The 14,841-nt window shown below is 49.7% G+C and overlaps 2 protein-coding genes across 13 annotated transcripts in view; one reads left to right on the top strand and one right to left on the bottom strand.

Moving 5' to 3' along the window:
- The window catches only part of SLC39A11 (solute carrier family 39 member 11), a 423,126-nt gene that overhangs the window by 19,314 nt on the left and 388,971 nt on the right, over positions 1-14,841 (top strand). The gene's annotated exons all lie outside the window — the stretch shown is intronic.
- SSTR2 (somatostatin receptor 2) lies at positions 3,074-14,271 on the bottom strand. The gene is made up of 2 exons (XM_082372231.1): positions 8,726-14,271; positions 3,074-4,786 (listed from the first exon to the last, which is right to left on the bottom strand). The coding sequence occupies exon 2, from the start codon at positions 4,693-4,695 to the stop codon at positions 3,586-3,588; it is 1,110 nt and encodes a 369-aa protein (XP_082228357.1). The 5' UTR covers positions 4,696-4,786; positions 8,726-14,271; the 3' UTR covers positions 3,074-3,585.

The following is a 14,841-nucleotide window of genomic DNA, read 5'->3' as shown; positions in this document are numbered from 1 at the left end:
TGCCTACCACTTATGAGAGATAAATAAGTTTATGCAAAAACAAAAAGAGGTACAATTATAAGATGACACTGTAGGGAAAGTTGTTACACAAAAATGCATGCAATAAACTATTATATATAGGATGGATAAACAACAAGGTCCTACTGTATAGCACAGAGAACTTATTCAATATCCTATGATAAACCATAATGGAAAAGAATATAAAAAATAATATATATAACTGAATCACTTTGCTGTATAGCAGAAATTAATATGACTTTGTAAATTAACTATATTTCAATTAAAAAAAATTTTAAATGCATGCAGCAAAATCACACATCGTTACTCAAGATCAGCTACAAGTTCAACTCAGAACTGCCTAGCAGTCACAACTAATGGAGCGTGACTCCTCCTCCTTCTCTTTTCTTCTTCATAAAAACAAGCAAAAGAAAGAAATGCAGCGTCCTTCTATCCTCCAGTGTCCTTGTCCTCGTGTCCTCTTAGACTGTCCCAAGCTATGGCATGAACCTCACCAAAGTTCCAACCCCATGTCCAGTATTACTCAGCTCTCTGTGTTACTGAAACACAAGCTAACATCATTCCACACAGGCCCCAATGTCCTATCATCTCTCCTGATACCTTTCTCACTACATCCGCTTAGGTTTAATCAGCTCTTCACCACCCATGCGAATGGAAGGTAAGTAGTAGCTTGCATAACCCAAATGCTCAGATATCCTAAAATCAGTGGAGTACATCACTTTTTATTCTCTCCTGGCATCCAGCAGATCTGTCTTCATAATTACATGTTGAGTGGAGGCTAGGATTAAATTTTGGAACTAAAATGGTGTTGACATTTAAATGAAAATGTGTATCCCCTCTTTTGAAGAAAAGAAATCAACTGGAGAGCCAATCATCCTAGAAAGAGATAGTTCAGAAAGTGGAGAATATCTCCTCATAAAGTAAAAACCTGACTTCTTATTTGGACAGAATTATAACGTCAGGCTGAAAGGCCCCGTTGTATAGCCTTAGGATGATCATTCTGCTGCTGAATACCCGCCATCTACCTGGGTATGTGTTTTAAGACTTTAGATGGCTGCTTGGACCCTGGCCTCCTTGCAGGCAGTTTCTCTGATTGCAGGGGCAGGAGTGCTATAGAATTAGTCTATCTGTCTTGAAATTATTTCTACAGATTCTTGGTCCCTTGGAATCACTTCTCTAAGTAAATGTCAGCGTTTATGCAAAGACCCAGGAACATCACATATTACAATAATGGTAAAGTTGGGTTTAAAGCATTTCATTGCAAATCTTTGCTTGTTTTTATGAAAGAGGAGAAGGGAGGAGGAGGAAGGGGAGTCACTCTCCATTAGCTGTGGCTGCTAAGAGGTCCTGAGCTGACCTTGCAGCTGACCTTTCCTTTGGTAACCTTGTGGGATTTTACTGAATGCATTTTTTTTGGCATGTGGCATCTTAGTTCCCTGACCAGGGATTGAACCTACGCCGCCTGCAGTGGAAGCGTGGAGTCTTAACCACTGGACTGCCAGGGAAGTCCCTACGGCATGCGTTTTGTGTAACAACTTTCCAGAGAGTCTCATCTTACAATTGTACCTCTTTTTATTTTTTTAATTTTTTGGGGGGGGGATTTTTTTTTTTTTATTCAAGCAGAAAGTCACAAAAATTAATAATCATCCTCATCAGTTCACTCAGTCCCATGTAATTAATTTTTTTTTTCATCTTGATCTTCTGTTAGCACTTTTATGAATTCATCAGTTTTCCACTAGAGCCTCTTTTTATTTTTGCATGGATTTATCTATCATTACTTACTGAACATATTTTCTGGGCCACAGTGCTTTTGGGAATGAGGTGGCATGAATTACATAGGCAGATAGAAGAAAAGCAGCACCATAGCCACAGGTGGAGCTCTTAGTCTTTCTAGCTGTCAGGCAGCCCTTGCTTAGAGAGCCAGAAGAGGCAAGCTCACTCCTAAATATGGTGTAATTGATACGTGAGACACTAAGAGTGAGGCTTTCATACAAACCTAGAGACGATGGCATCCTTGCAAACACCCGAGTGTGTATTTCTTTGTACTCTGGAAATTGTGATCAGCCAATGAAATGGGCATCATCTCTTTTCTTATTGCTTGTATACAAGCCCAGCTACAATTTCAGGGACAGAAAAACGTCACTGACGGTGTGAAGTGCCTGTCTGTAACAGTGCTTGAGGAGTAGCTCAGGGAATCCGTGGATTAAAGGTCGATGTTTAGTGTGTCTGTTGTGGGTGAGCAAGGTGGCATGGCCATACCCGTGAGGGATGGGGCTCCCTCCAATGCTCACACCTACACACCCCTACATGCTGCATATTTATTGGCTGTTGCGTACGGTGATGTTTTAGGAACAATGTCCTCGGGTCTTTCTCGTGCACTGTGATTTTCTTAGCACCCAGCTTTGTATCCAGTTCTTAAAAAGCCGCTTTAAGGGGTTGTTGAATTACATTTCCATTTTCTTTCATTGGAAAGCCATGTCTGGCATTAAAAAAAAAAAAAAAAACGTTTCATGGTTTCTCATGAAGGTGCAATTTTGCTTCGTTCTTATTCATTTATTTCACAGTGGGGAGAATAAAACTGTTTCCCTACAAGAATTATGGTCCATGTTTTGCCTTTCATGTTAGTGATTTCCACCCAACCCCACTCCCCTCCACGGCTCCCTAAGAAAAATTAAAGCAATTTGAGAAGGAAAAAAAATGCAATCTTATAACAAAGCAGGCCTTGTCTTGATAAATACGGTGATCGATGACCACAACCATTTTAAGTCCTTTTGGGGAGATGAATAATTCTTTGATTATGTCTAAGAAGAGAGAACACATGAATTTATGTTCTGGGTCCTCAAATACCTTCTCCCTCTCCCTTTTTACTTCGATCTAACTTGCCTGAAGTTAATGAAGCAAATACCCAGGGGCAGAGGCAGGTTTTGTGAGGCTGGAAGCTTATACAATTTAAGACCTTTTTAAGGAAAAGAATACAAAACTATCTTACTTTTACTTTTTTTTTTTTTTTACAAAAACATATGGCCATGTGAACATACTGCCAAAGCAAGAGAGATCCCTGAAGCTTAAACTTTATTGGCTTCATGGTAAGTCCATTCCTGCGGGTACCATATTGAAATAAACGTCCACCTATACTATGCACGTTTGAACTTGCTACTTGTGTACATGAACTCAGGAAACGTAGGTCATGACTATACAGGGACTAGATAGGAACAGGCAAGTATAAATATAAGACCACAAGATTACATATTGGGTTTTAAACACACAAACACACAGATAGGGTTTTCTCTTTTTGTTGAACTTCAGCGTCTCCAAAGATCACCTCTCCAGACTCTGAAATGTCTGCCTGCATTTAAATGTTTACTTTAAGGGGGAGGTAATCAATTTAATACATTATCATTCACTCAGACAAACCGACTCAAATGCCATTCTCTGAAGTGGACTCATGCTGAGCAATTCCGTATTCTAGAAGCCAGGTGATGGATGAGGGAGGGAAAGGGGGTGGGGTGGGGAGCACACGGCCGGTTGGCAGAGCTTGGCGTTTGATTGATTGATTTTTCAGGCAGTTCAGATACTGGTCTGGAGGTCTCCATTGAGGAGGGTCCTCTGGGTCTCCGTGGTCTCATTCAGCCGGGATTTGTCCTGCTTACTGTCACTTCGTTCCCCGTCGTCTGTGCCGCTCACCTTGACCAGGCAGAGGACATTCTGGAAGCTCTTCTTGAAGTTGTCAGACAAGAAGGCATACAGGATAGGGTTGGCACAGCTGTTAGCATAGGTGAGGACCACCACAAAGTCAAACATGCCCTTGAGGGCCGGGGTGGGACTGATGGCCACAGACACTGAAGAGACATTGAAGATGTAGAAGGGGAGCCAGCAGAAAATGAAGACAGCCACCACAATGGACACCATCCGGGTGACCTTCTTCTCAGACTTTTTCCTCTTGGAGGAACCCACTCGGATTCCAGAGGACTTCACCTTGATGATAATGAACAGGTAGCAAAGACAGATGATGGTGAGGGGCACCAGGAACCCCAAGATGAAGGCGTAGATGATGAAGCCTGTGTACCATGCCCCAGATTCGCCTGGCCAGTTGATGGTGCAGCTGCTTCTCCCCCATTGGTTGCTCCGAAGGCCAGCATATATCATGATAGGCAAGATGACCAGCAGAGAGACCCCCCACACAGCCACGTTGATCATCTTGGCTGTCCGGGGCCTCCTCCACTTGGCCGACTTGATGGGGTGGACCACAGCCAGGTATCGGTCAATGCTCATGACTGTCAAGCAGAAGATGCTGGTGAACTGATTGATGCCATCCACAGTCATGACCACCCGGCAGATGGCCTTGCCAAAGGGCCAGTGGACCAGAGCCACCTGCATGGCCAGGAAGGGCAGACCCAGCATGAAGAGTTCGTCTGCGATGGCCAGGTTGAGGATGTAAATGTTGGTGATGGTCTTCATCTTGGCATAGCGGAGGATGACATAAATGACAAGTGTGTTGCCACACAACCCAACGATGCAGACCACAAAATATATGAAGGTGAGGACTGCATTGCTGGTCAGGTCATAGTATGGCTCTGTTTGGTTTGAAATGTTGGCTGTAGCCACAGAGCCATTGAGGTCGAATGGAGAGGAAAGCCAAGGTTGGGTCCCATTGAGTAGTTCATATGCCAGATCCATGGCTGCCTGACAGTCTTAGGCTAGTTCCAACCAGCCAAAGATCTTATTCTCCCCTTCATGGGTCCTGGAGGCAAAGGATCCACTGTGACATCTGCAAGGAAAAAAGGAAAATTGATTCATCAATCAGAGGCTACTTAAGTTCTCACCAGCTTTCCGTGTTTCTGGTTTGCCGTCTCAGATGCTCTTCAATTGGAAAGTGTGTTATCTTTCACATCAACGTGAGCCTACCAGCCCATTCTCATCAGCGTGCGGGCTTTTTGAGTTGTTTTTCCACTGGGGGGGAAGGGTTTGAGTTAAGTCATCAGAGTTTATCTTGTCACCTTTGGTGATGCACACGTGGGAGTTGGCGGTGGCTGCAACACAGCGATTCCTAAGAAGCTAACTGGTCCGAACTGTAAAAAGGCAGAGCTTGGAGAGGTCTGCCCTCAGAGGGGTCTGACGCCGGCATTCCTGGCCTTTTCCCCTTGAGGAAATCTGTGTTGGCTTGGCGACTGCTTTGGAGTCTTTCCATTGTGAAAATCCCATCGTGGAAAAAATCCCAGACTTCAGAGGTGAAAAAAACCTAGGGTTCACCCATGGAGCCCACGTGACCCCGTGGCCGGCACTTAACCGCCCTGACTCTCACCTGTTACAGTGGCGGTGTCACGAAGGCGAAGTGGTGCGGTGGAGGTGAAAATGCCCAGCACTGCGCTGGCTTCATCATCAGAACTCTAAAACATTTTATCTTTTCTCCCTTTTTCACCTACCATTTTACTCATTTCTAATTTATTGAAAGCTGCCTACACGATGAACCAATTTATAGTCTTAAATATTAAAAATAAAGATCTGGCTTGCTTTTATTTTTCAAATGTATGCTGTAGTTGATTTTTGTTTCTTCCGTTTTTGTTTCTCGTTACTCCGTGCTTGACCGCCTCATGCCTCGGAGAGTCCTTTCCCAAGTCCCTCGGCAGGATGCTTATCTTTTCACACCCCAGAGAATTTGCCTGTGATCCCCCGAGTAAGCATGAAAACAGGAGCCGGTGTGAGGGAGGAAGGCTCATTCACAGAAGTGAATTCCAAGCACGGATGTCGCTCGTTCACATCCGCTGTCCCCTTGACCTTCCCAACCATCCTATGAGGTGGGGATAATTATCCCCATTTTACAGATGAGGAAACTGAGGCTTAGAGAGTTTAAGGAACTTGTTCCCATTCCCTTGGACCTCATTGGTGGAGCTGGGATTTGAACACAGGACACCCAAGTCTTCCGCACTTTTCACAGCATCACAGCTGCCGCTCAGTGGACTGGAAAACTATTGGCTGTTAACTGGGCTTTGGTTTGAGGCAGCTGATCCCTGTTTTACCTCCGTGCGGAGAAAATAATTGTAACACTGTTGGCTTGGCCTAAGATATAGAACAATAGCTCATCACATAATTAAATGATTTATCTACGGTCATTCAGAAAACATCACTGGGGTGCTTCTTTGTTCTGGATACCAGGGATACAGGAGTGAACAAGATATGGAGGTGACAACTTAGGAGGGGAGACAGGAAGGATGGCAACTCTTACAGGGTGTGAATTGCATGGAGATACGAACAAAGGATTTAAGAACGCCTTTCTCTGCTGGGGGATTCAGAGGAGGCTTCACATGAGGAATGTTTGAGCTGGGTCTTGAATACATGAAGCACGAAGCCAGCAGGGCAGGTAAGAGGTCATTCTGGGAAGAGGGAGGCTGGAAAAGGGGTGATGTGCTGAGCTCATAGCGGGAGTAGTTCACTTGGCGGACACATTTCCTCTGAGCAGGGCGCTTTTCCTGCTGCCTCAGTGAAGACTGGAGATAGCTCCTTTCTGCTTGGAGAGACTGCTGATGCGTTATAGGGGACTTAGCCAGCAACAAATGCCTCAGGATGCTCGCCCACCTTTGCCTCTGGTTCATTCTGCACTGCCGGGTGCATTGCTTATCCTTTCTGTGCTGATTTCCCTGCTACACAACTGCCTGTAAAGTGGGGTCTGGACTTAGTGGCTGATCTTTCTGCAGAGTGCTTTGGGGACCCAGGATTCAATGTCTGCACTGGGTAAAAAGCATAAACTGGCAGCTGTTAAAAACAGAAGCTGTGAAGAAACCATCTTTGGCATCCCTGGGTTAACATAGGTTGTTTCCAATATCATTTCTATCTGTTTTGTTAGTTACTTTAATTCTTCTGACCCAGAATCTTATTTAAGGCGCCTGTATTGGAGTATACATTAATCACTAGCATTTCCAGGGTCCCATCTATGTGATGTGCAAGGTCACACTCCTATGTCTGGGTAAAACTGAAGACCTCTGGGCTGCAGAAGCCCTGTGTAGAGCTTTGGGGATAGGGGTGATGATGCAGGCAGGTGAGGGTGGGTTGGTTGAATGCTGACCTCTAGCCCTTTTCAGCTAGAGTCTCACACAATGGGATGGAATTGCATAGGGTCATTTTTTTTTTTTTTTTTTTTTTTTTTTGAAATTAGGCTGAGAAGCAGCATTCTCCACTTTTGAGAGAGGCAGCAACAGACAGAGTTCAGAGCTTGGTGAAGGTGGCAGAGATGGTAAGCTGGGGAACCAGTCCGGAGTGAGAAGGCTCCTCCAAAGAAGAAATGAGTTTGAATCACAGTGAATTTTATTGCGTCAACAACGAAGTCAGCTGCCTAAGGTCTCTGAGCGACTTCGCTTCATTTGTGTCTCATTGAAAGTGGAGTCCAATGCCAGGCATCATTAGTTGCTGGATTGTGGTTAAATGCACCAGGAAGTTTGGTTTTTCTGCTTTATTTTTTCCAGCCTAAGAATTGTTAGATACTGGAAATGCCTGGTTGTTGGTTTCCTCTGAGGCTGACTCCAGCTCTGTTGGAGAGGAGGGTGAGAATGGGCTAGAGCATCCCCTCCCCTCCCAGAGGGGCTGTGGTTCCCAGCCTAAGAGTGTTGGGATGGGGACCACGCATCCGGGGTGGTCCTAAATCCTGCTCAGCTTCAGTTTTCCCTTCTCCCAGCATCTTTCCCTCCATTCAGGCCCCACCCCACTTCCCTCGGGCCTCCTAAACCCCAGTGGGTCTCCGGGCGGCTGGAGCGTGAGCCCCACAGGTGGGGGGAGACTCATTAGCCAGGTGCGGGCCACCGAGGTGCTGGTGCGCCTGGGAAAAGCCGAGGCAGTGCTGGCCGAAGGGCAGTGGGGAGAGGTGAGACTCCGGACCGCCCAGCTGGCTCTCCAGGCGGGCACAGAAAATCCTCCTCTGCGCCATCCACCTCGCTGGCCATCAGACCCAAGGGTTTCCTGAAGGATTCCCTGCTATTTCCAGGAGTAGGAGATTAAAGATTGTCCCGCCAGCACCCTCGTCCCTGAAGGCAGAGAGGGGCCGGGGCATCAGGGACGGCTGGGAGCGGGCGACAGCCGCCTGGGGATTTGGCCGCCGGCTCGCGGGCGCAGGCCACTCAGAGATTCGGTCTCTCCAAACTTAGGCATCCTGTTCTCTCCGCCCGGGCGCTGGGGAGCAGACCCTACACCGCTCGGGATCTGTGTCCCAGGCCCGGCGAGAAAGAACAAGGGAGAAACTCCTTTTTTTTCCTGCTCCGCCGCCTCCCACTCACAGGCTTGGATCCCGGGTGCGCGCCCGCAGGAGCCCCGGCGGTGTCCCCCCCGGCCTCGCTCTCCTCGCGTCCGGGCTCTTTTGCGGGCGGATGAGAGAGAAACTGTCGCCATCGAAGCTGCCACCTGGACACTCGGCTGGGGGACAGGACTGCACAAGGGCGCACGCCACGCACACCCGCATGCAGCTGTGCGGACACGTCCGTTCCAGCACACACGACCCACGGCGCCCCACTCACGCCGGGACACCCGCTGTCGTTCATTCCCACCAAAATCACCCCCGAAAACACGAGGGTGGAGAACCACGCACCGGGACCTACACTCGGGCACACCGACGCGGGCACCCCCCATGCAGCGCAGATGCACCCAGGTGCCCAAGTGCTTGTCTCTCTCTCATACACATACACACACACACACACACACACACACGCACTCCCACACAGCTCACCTTTGCTTTTCCGCTGCAATCCGCCAGCTCGGCTCGCCGGCACCCAGCGGCCGTCCCCAACCCAGCCGGGCGCGCAGCCGCTTGTCCAGAGCTGCCCGCTCCGCTCGCGAGTCGCACCGCCGAGAGCCCGCTGGGCCCGCAGATCCCGGGCGCCGAGCCGCGGACTGAGGCTCCGGGCGCGGGTGACGGAGCGCGCGCGCGCGCGCGGGTGGCTGCGCCGCCTGGACTGGCCGTGCCGAGCGCGGGCCCCTCGGCTCATTTCCCCACGCCCCCCGATTACGTCACGGCAGCTCGCTCCACCCCCCCCCCTCCCGGTCCTGTGGGCGGACAGGGGTGAGCCGCGCGGAGAATCCTGCGGGGGGCTCCGGGCGGAGGTCGCGGGCGCCGCGGGTAGAGGGGGACGCGCGTGCGGGGAGCGAAGGGTCGAGCGATTTCGGCCTCCCCAAGACCCGTGGCAGGGACACGCGCTGTCTTCCGTCCGCTTTCACAGTCTGTTCTGTTTCACCCAGCCTGTTCCAGGCAGTTGGAGTGGCGCCCGGCGACCCACACTCGCTCCGCGACCTCTGCCGTCTCTGCATTCGGACAAGTTTGCAAAGCAGTGGGTCATCCCCGGGCGCAGGGCCAGGGGAAGGAGCGGGAGAAAACGGGTCCGGGAAAGGCCCTTCTCCATGCAGTGACCAACGCCCCTCCGCACAGGGTGTGAGCCCGCTCTCGGGTTCCAAAATTCAGGTGCGGGAGCAGTCAGAGGCCCAGCGAGGGAGCGTCTCATCCCAGCTCTCCCAGCTTTCCACAGCTTGGAGACGCAGTGGCCGTGCAGCCGGTCCCCTATCATAACCTTGACCGTGGGCACCTGCTGGTCTGACTCGGCACAGCCCCTCCTCTTCCCTGCTGTGAGGGAGCAAATGCATACAAACGTGCATGAAGTAGGTTTTGTGTCGCGCGTACAGGTAGAGCTGTTTATTTTTTGACTGTGATGATTCAGCTTCTGTTCCAAGTTTAATGTCATAATTGGTCCTGCAGCCTCTCCTTCCTCACCCTCCTGCAAGTACACACACACACATACACACACACACACATACACACTCACCATCCTGAGTACAGTATTAGAAGATGGGAAAACAGAAAGCAAACGCCAGCTACAGTTTTCCTCTGTGGGCTGAGCTGGCTCTGACGGTGCTGTTATCTGATTTGCAATCCACCAGTGAAAGTTACAGGAGGCTGGTTAGCAGGTGCAGTGAGCCCTAGAGGTGGGTGAGTGGCCTGGGAAGTTGGAACCACCAGGTAAGGTAGCAATCAACTGCTAGTTTCTATCTGGGCCAGGCTGTGTCTTGGGGTACCCACCGCGAGGGTGGAAATCAAGGGTTATCGTTGGATGTGTCTCTTTCTGAGATGTCAGTCCTAATGGGGCTTGAATCGTTATCCGGGTAGCTCGACAGAATAGGGGTGCCCCTGCTCACCACCAGCTGGAAGAGGGAGGGGTGGTCATAGTACCAGGAGACAGAGTGGAATTGAGCTCAAGAGAACCCTGCATGCTCGAGAGGGGGTGTCGGGGGGGGCAGAGCTGCTGCAATAGCACCTGTTGCAACTTCTAGTTTAAAACCAATGACCCAGGGCTTCCCTGGTGGCACAGTGGTTAAGAATCTGCCTGCCAATGCAGGGGACACAGGTTCGAGCCCTGGTCCGGGAAGATCCCACATGCCGCCGAGCAACTAAGCCCGTGCGCCACAACTGCTGAGCCTGCGCTCTAGAGCCTGTGAGCCACAACTACTGAGCCCGCGGGCCACAACTACTGAGCCTGTGCGCCACAACTACTGAAGCCTGCGGGCCTAGAACCTGTGCTCCGCAACAAGAGAAGCCACCACAATGAGAAGCCCGCGCACCGCAATGAAGAGTAGCCCCCACTCGCTGCAACTAGAGAAAGCCCGCGTGCAGCAATGAAGACCCAACGCAGCCAAAAATAAATGAACAAAAAATAAATACATTTTTAAAAAAATTAAAAAAAAAAAACAAAAACCAGTGACCCAACTGGTTTCCAGGAAAAGAGGAAGAAAAAGAAGATCCAGGAAATGCCTATTCCAGTCTCAGATTCCTTTCCCGGGAACCATGTTATCTTTTCAAAGGTCTTGAGCTGTTGGTGGCAAACTCCTGTGTCATTTTTTTGAAGAAGAATCGGTTTTCTAACCTATACAAGAAATGAACCAGTGGCTCTCAATTTCCCCCTTCCCGTCCCCTCCCAACCCTCAGGGTAAGCCTGATGGAACAGTGCTTTTTTTTTAGTTTTATATAAATACTACCAGCAAACGCAGACTGCCCCGATGGACCAGCTGAATAACCATCTCCCTTCAGGGCAGCTGGCTGGGGCGATTAGTAGGCTTCTTGGTTGCAACCTCAGGGGTTTCCCCGGTGAAATTCAAAACTGCCTCCCCTGGACAGGGAGGGCAAGAAGAGACGGAAGAAAGGCAGCCACTGAAGATTGGTGGGTGGCAGTTTTAAGAAGCAGGAAAGTCACACATGAGGCTTATCTTGGGTGCTGCAAAATGCATAGATCTCTGCGCCTGCCCTCCAAAATCTTAGAAGTTTATATAGAGGTCTTAAGGGGGCTCAGTCATGTATTCAGTCCCGATGGTCTCGACAACACATTGCTTTGAAGGCTTTGAGATGGTTCCTAGCGAGGGAATGTACATTCCAAGGACAGGGGAGGGGGCACCGAGCCTCAGATTGCCCTGGTCCGGCTCTCAGGTCAACCGGCTGTCATGTCTTCTCCATGACCTCCTCCAACAATGCTCTTTATCTCGGGATCTGATCCAGTGAAATCCCCCTTCGCTGTCCTTTCCTTGTGAAGCCTTCTCTTCCCCCGCCTCCCCATAAGGCAGGTGGGGTGAGTCCAGCCTAGAAAAAGTACTGGCCCGATCCATCCAGCTCAGGCACGCCTGTCTCCACTGCAGGGCTGGGTGAGTGGGGTCTGAACAACCTTGACCTTGACAGCAGGAACTGTGTAATCTAGAACAATTGTTGATTTTGTCCGGATAAGGGAGGCTTCCCTCTCCTGGCTTTGAATGCCTTGAGAGAGCTGTTTGATCTTGCTCTCACCTGCACTTGGCGGCTACCCTCAGGTTCCGGTCCCTCTTTGAGTCCTGATGGCTATTCTTTCGACTTCCCCTGCATCTGCCAAATGAAGTCTGCACTGTCACCGCTGGGGCTGCCTCCCGTTCCTCTGCAGTTTGCTAAGTAACTAAGTAACCCAACCTTGAGCCAGAAAAATAGAAGGGTTGGAGAGGAGATAACCTCCACCCTGGGTTGTCTGATATCTTTAAAGCAATTAAATAATACCTTTCCCTCATTCAGCACTTATCGGAGAGACAATAGACAGCAGGAAATTAAGAACAGGAGCAGGACCAAGGACCGGGCCAGTGCTCTGCCTGTATCATGGGGAGGTGCCGCTGAGTTCAACGTTTTGGTGAGAAGTTCACAGCCCAGGGGCTCTGATGTGAATACAGAAGTCCCAAGTAGGTCATTGTGGCTCTTAGCGGAGTAATAAATTAAATGGGGGAGGAATCGTGACCCTGCAATCAGTTTAGTGGAAGTAAGTCTCGCAGTTAAGCCTAGAGGAAAGTAGGAGGGTCCTGGGAGGAGGCTTGGACCCGGTTGGGAGAGGTGGGTGCCCATCCACACATCCAGGGTGGTTTTTACTGTCTCCATGGCAACGCCAAGGAGGAGGCTCCTTGCTTCTATAGAGGTGGGAAGGGCAGCGCTCCTGTTGTGGAGAACGTACAGAGGAAGGGACGGTCCCCTGCGTGTTGCTCATGTTACCTGGACTCCCTGGGCTACTCCTGTTTTCAGCTGTTCTGTCCCTTGTCACCCACAAACCATGTGCCTTTTACCAAAATTGAGATGTCAGCTTCCACATTCTGTCTCTGAGGCTGCATCTGGTACCCAGTGGCACGAAAAACCCTTTCTGACATCATGGGTCCTGACGGTTAGTTTGGAAAATATGACATATGGTCACCAGAACTCTTTTAAAACTCTGACCTTTTGGCATGGTGGGTTGAACAGTCTCTTTAGATACAGAAGGGGTTAACGTGGGCCCTTTCATCCCGTCTCTCTTCCCCACCCCTTGGCAGGTAGGAGTTTGGCTGGACACTCACCATTTTTCTCTATGAGATTCCTCAATCCATAGGGAATGCAATGGCTGAGTGAGTGAGCAGATGTCAGAACCTCTCTGAAAACCACCCTTAATAAGTCTAGAATCAGGGATCATGGTTAGAAGACAGTATGGTTTAGATAGTGTTCCTTTTTCTCTGCCCTCCCCCACTGGGGCAGAACTGCCCATCAACACAGAATCCTGGATTGAGAAGGGACCTTAGAAATGCTCAAGTGTATAGCCCACGTTCCATCAGAATACAGGTAAATAGATACCAGGCTCAGAGAGGCCCGGTGACTTACCCAAGGTCACCCAGCTAGAGAGTGGCAAAGTCATGTCGAATCAGCTCTTCTGGATCCCAGGCGCCTGCCCCTCCCATGGGGACACGACCCTGCACATGAGTGTGGGAAAGCTGGAGGGGGGGCTTCCCAGTTCTCCCCACCCTCTGACCCAGCACTTTCTTCCATCCATATCCTTTTCCTGGTAACCAAATCCCTGTAGCTCTCACCCTGGCCTAGATCCTTTTCTTCAGCCCCTTGGCGACATAGTTGGAAAACACGTGGCCATCCCCCTCTGGGGTTTTTCCCAGCACGTGCTGCCTATTGCACAGTTTCTGCCAGATGCTCTGCAGGAAAAGAGCACGAGCCTGGGAAGCACTGCATGTCCGCTCCTTCTCTTAAAGCTCCCCCCTCCCCACCCCCGTGCTTATTAATAACACTCACGGGTAATGCTTATTAAGGACCCATTATGTGCGTGGTGGGGACTGAGCTTTCCACACATCCGTCAGTTCACTTAATCTTCTCAACCTTTGAGGTCCATACCATCATTATTATTAATATTGTTATTTTGAGAAGTCTTTTCATGAAGAAACCTATTTATCTTCAGCCCAGTGTTTTCCCAATTTATTTCGCCGTGGGGAATCTTCCCTGTGAATAATTTTGAACACTTCTTGAGTGTTTACTGTGTGCCAGGCACTGTAGTGGACACTTTATGTTAACTCATGTAATCTTGCTGAAACCCTAGGAAGCCTGTCACCATTATGACTCTCCCCATTTGTGAATGAAGCAACCAAGGCACAGAGAGGTTAAGTACTCTGCTCAAGGCCACACAGCGACCAATGCCTACAGCAGGATTATGCAGAGCAGCTTGGCGGAGAAGGGGGTCCTTCCTTCCTCCAGTCACCCCCGGAGGCTGATCGAGGTGGAGGAGGGACTATGCATACCTTAATTGTTTTAAACTCTTTTCCCTGCCATTTATCCCCTAATCTCAGGGTGTTTGTTGACGAGTTCTGGATTGTTTCCAAGCTCTCCGAGGCCCAGACAACCATCTAGTCTTTTCTAGGACCCTTTTTCCTCCCCCTTCCAGGTCGAGCCAGGTAACATGTGTCTGGCGCTGTCCTGCTGTGTGACCTGTCCCCTCCCACCTCCATGCTGAATTGCCTAATTAGCTTGCTCTCTGGGCAGGCCTTCTCCTGGGAAAGAAAGAGCTGCTTTTAGGGTCAGATTTATAGACTCAGGGAAGCCAGATGGCCCTCGGAGAGCAGCTAGAAGGGGTCAGGGCTTCATGACCAGGTGGCACAGCAGAATCACCTGGGGAGTTTTTAAAAACTAAAGATGCCCTAGATCCATCCTTAGCGATTCTGATATAATGGACCTGGGACGGAGACCAGATTATTTGTTTTAAAGTTCCCCAGATGACTTTAATGTCAACTAGAGCAGAGAACCTCCGCTAGTTAAACCTTCTCACTTTAAACATTTTATTTTCTGTAAATTTATTTATTTTTGGCTGCGTTTGGTCTTCGTTGCTCTACGCAGGCTTTCTCTAGTTGCGGCGAGCGGGGGGCTACTCTTTGTTGCGGTGCGCGGGCTTCTCATTGCAGTGGTTTCTCTTGTTGCGGAGCATGGGCTCTAGGCGCGCGGGCTTCAGTAGTTGTGGCTCACTGGCTCTAGAGTGCAGGCTTAGTAGTTGTGGCACG

The sequence above is a fragment of the Balaenoptera borealis genome (genome assembly GCF_965194805.1).
Source record: "Balaenoptera borealis genome assembly, chromosome: 20".
NCBI lineage: Eukaryota > Metazoa > Chordata > Mammalia > Artiodactyla > Balaenopteridae > Balaenoptera > Balaenoptera borealis.
The sequence above is the reverse complement of the archived record's forward strand: the minus strand, read 5'-3'. Positions and strand labels throughout refer to the sequence as shown.

Coding starts and splice junctions, on each gene's coding strand:
- SSTR2 (XM_082372231.1), bottom strand. CDS start 4,695: ATGGATCTGGCATATGAACTACTCAATGGGACCCAACCTTGGCTTTCC.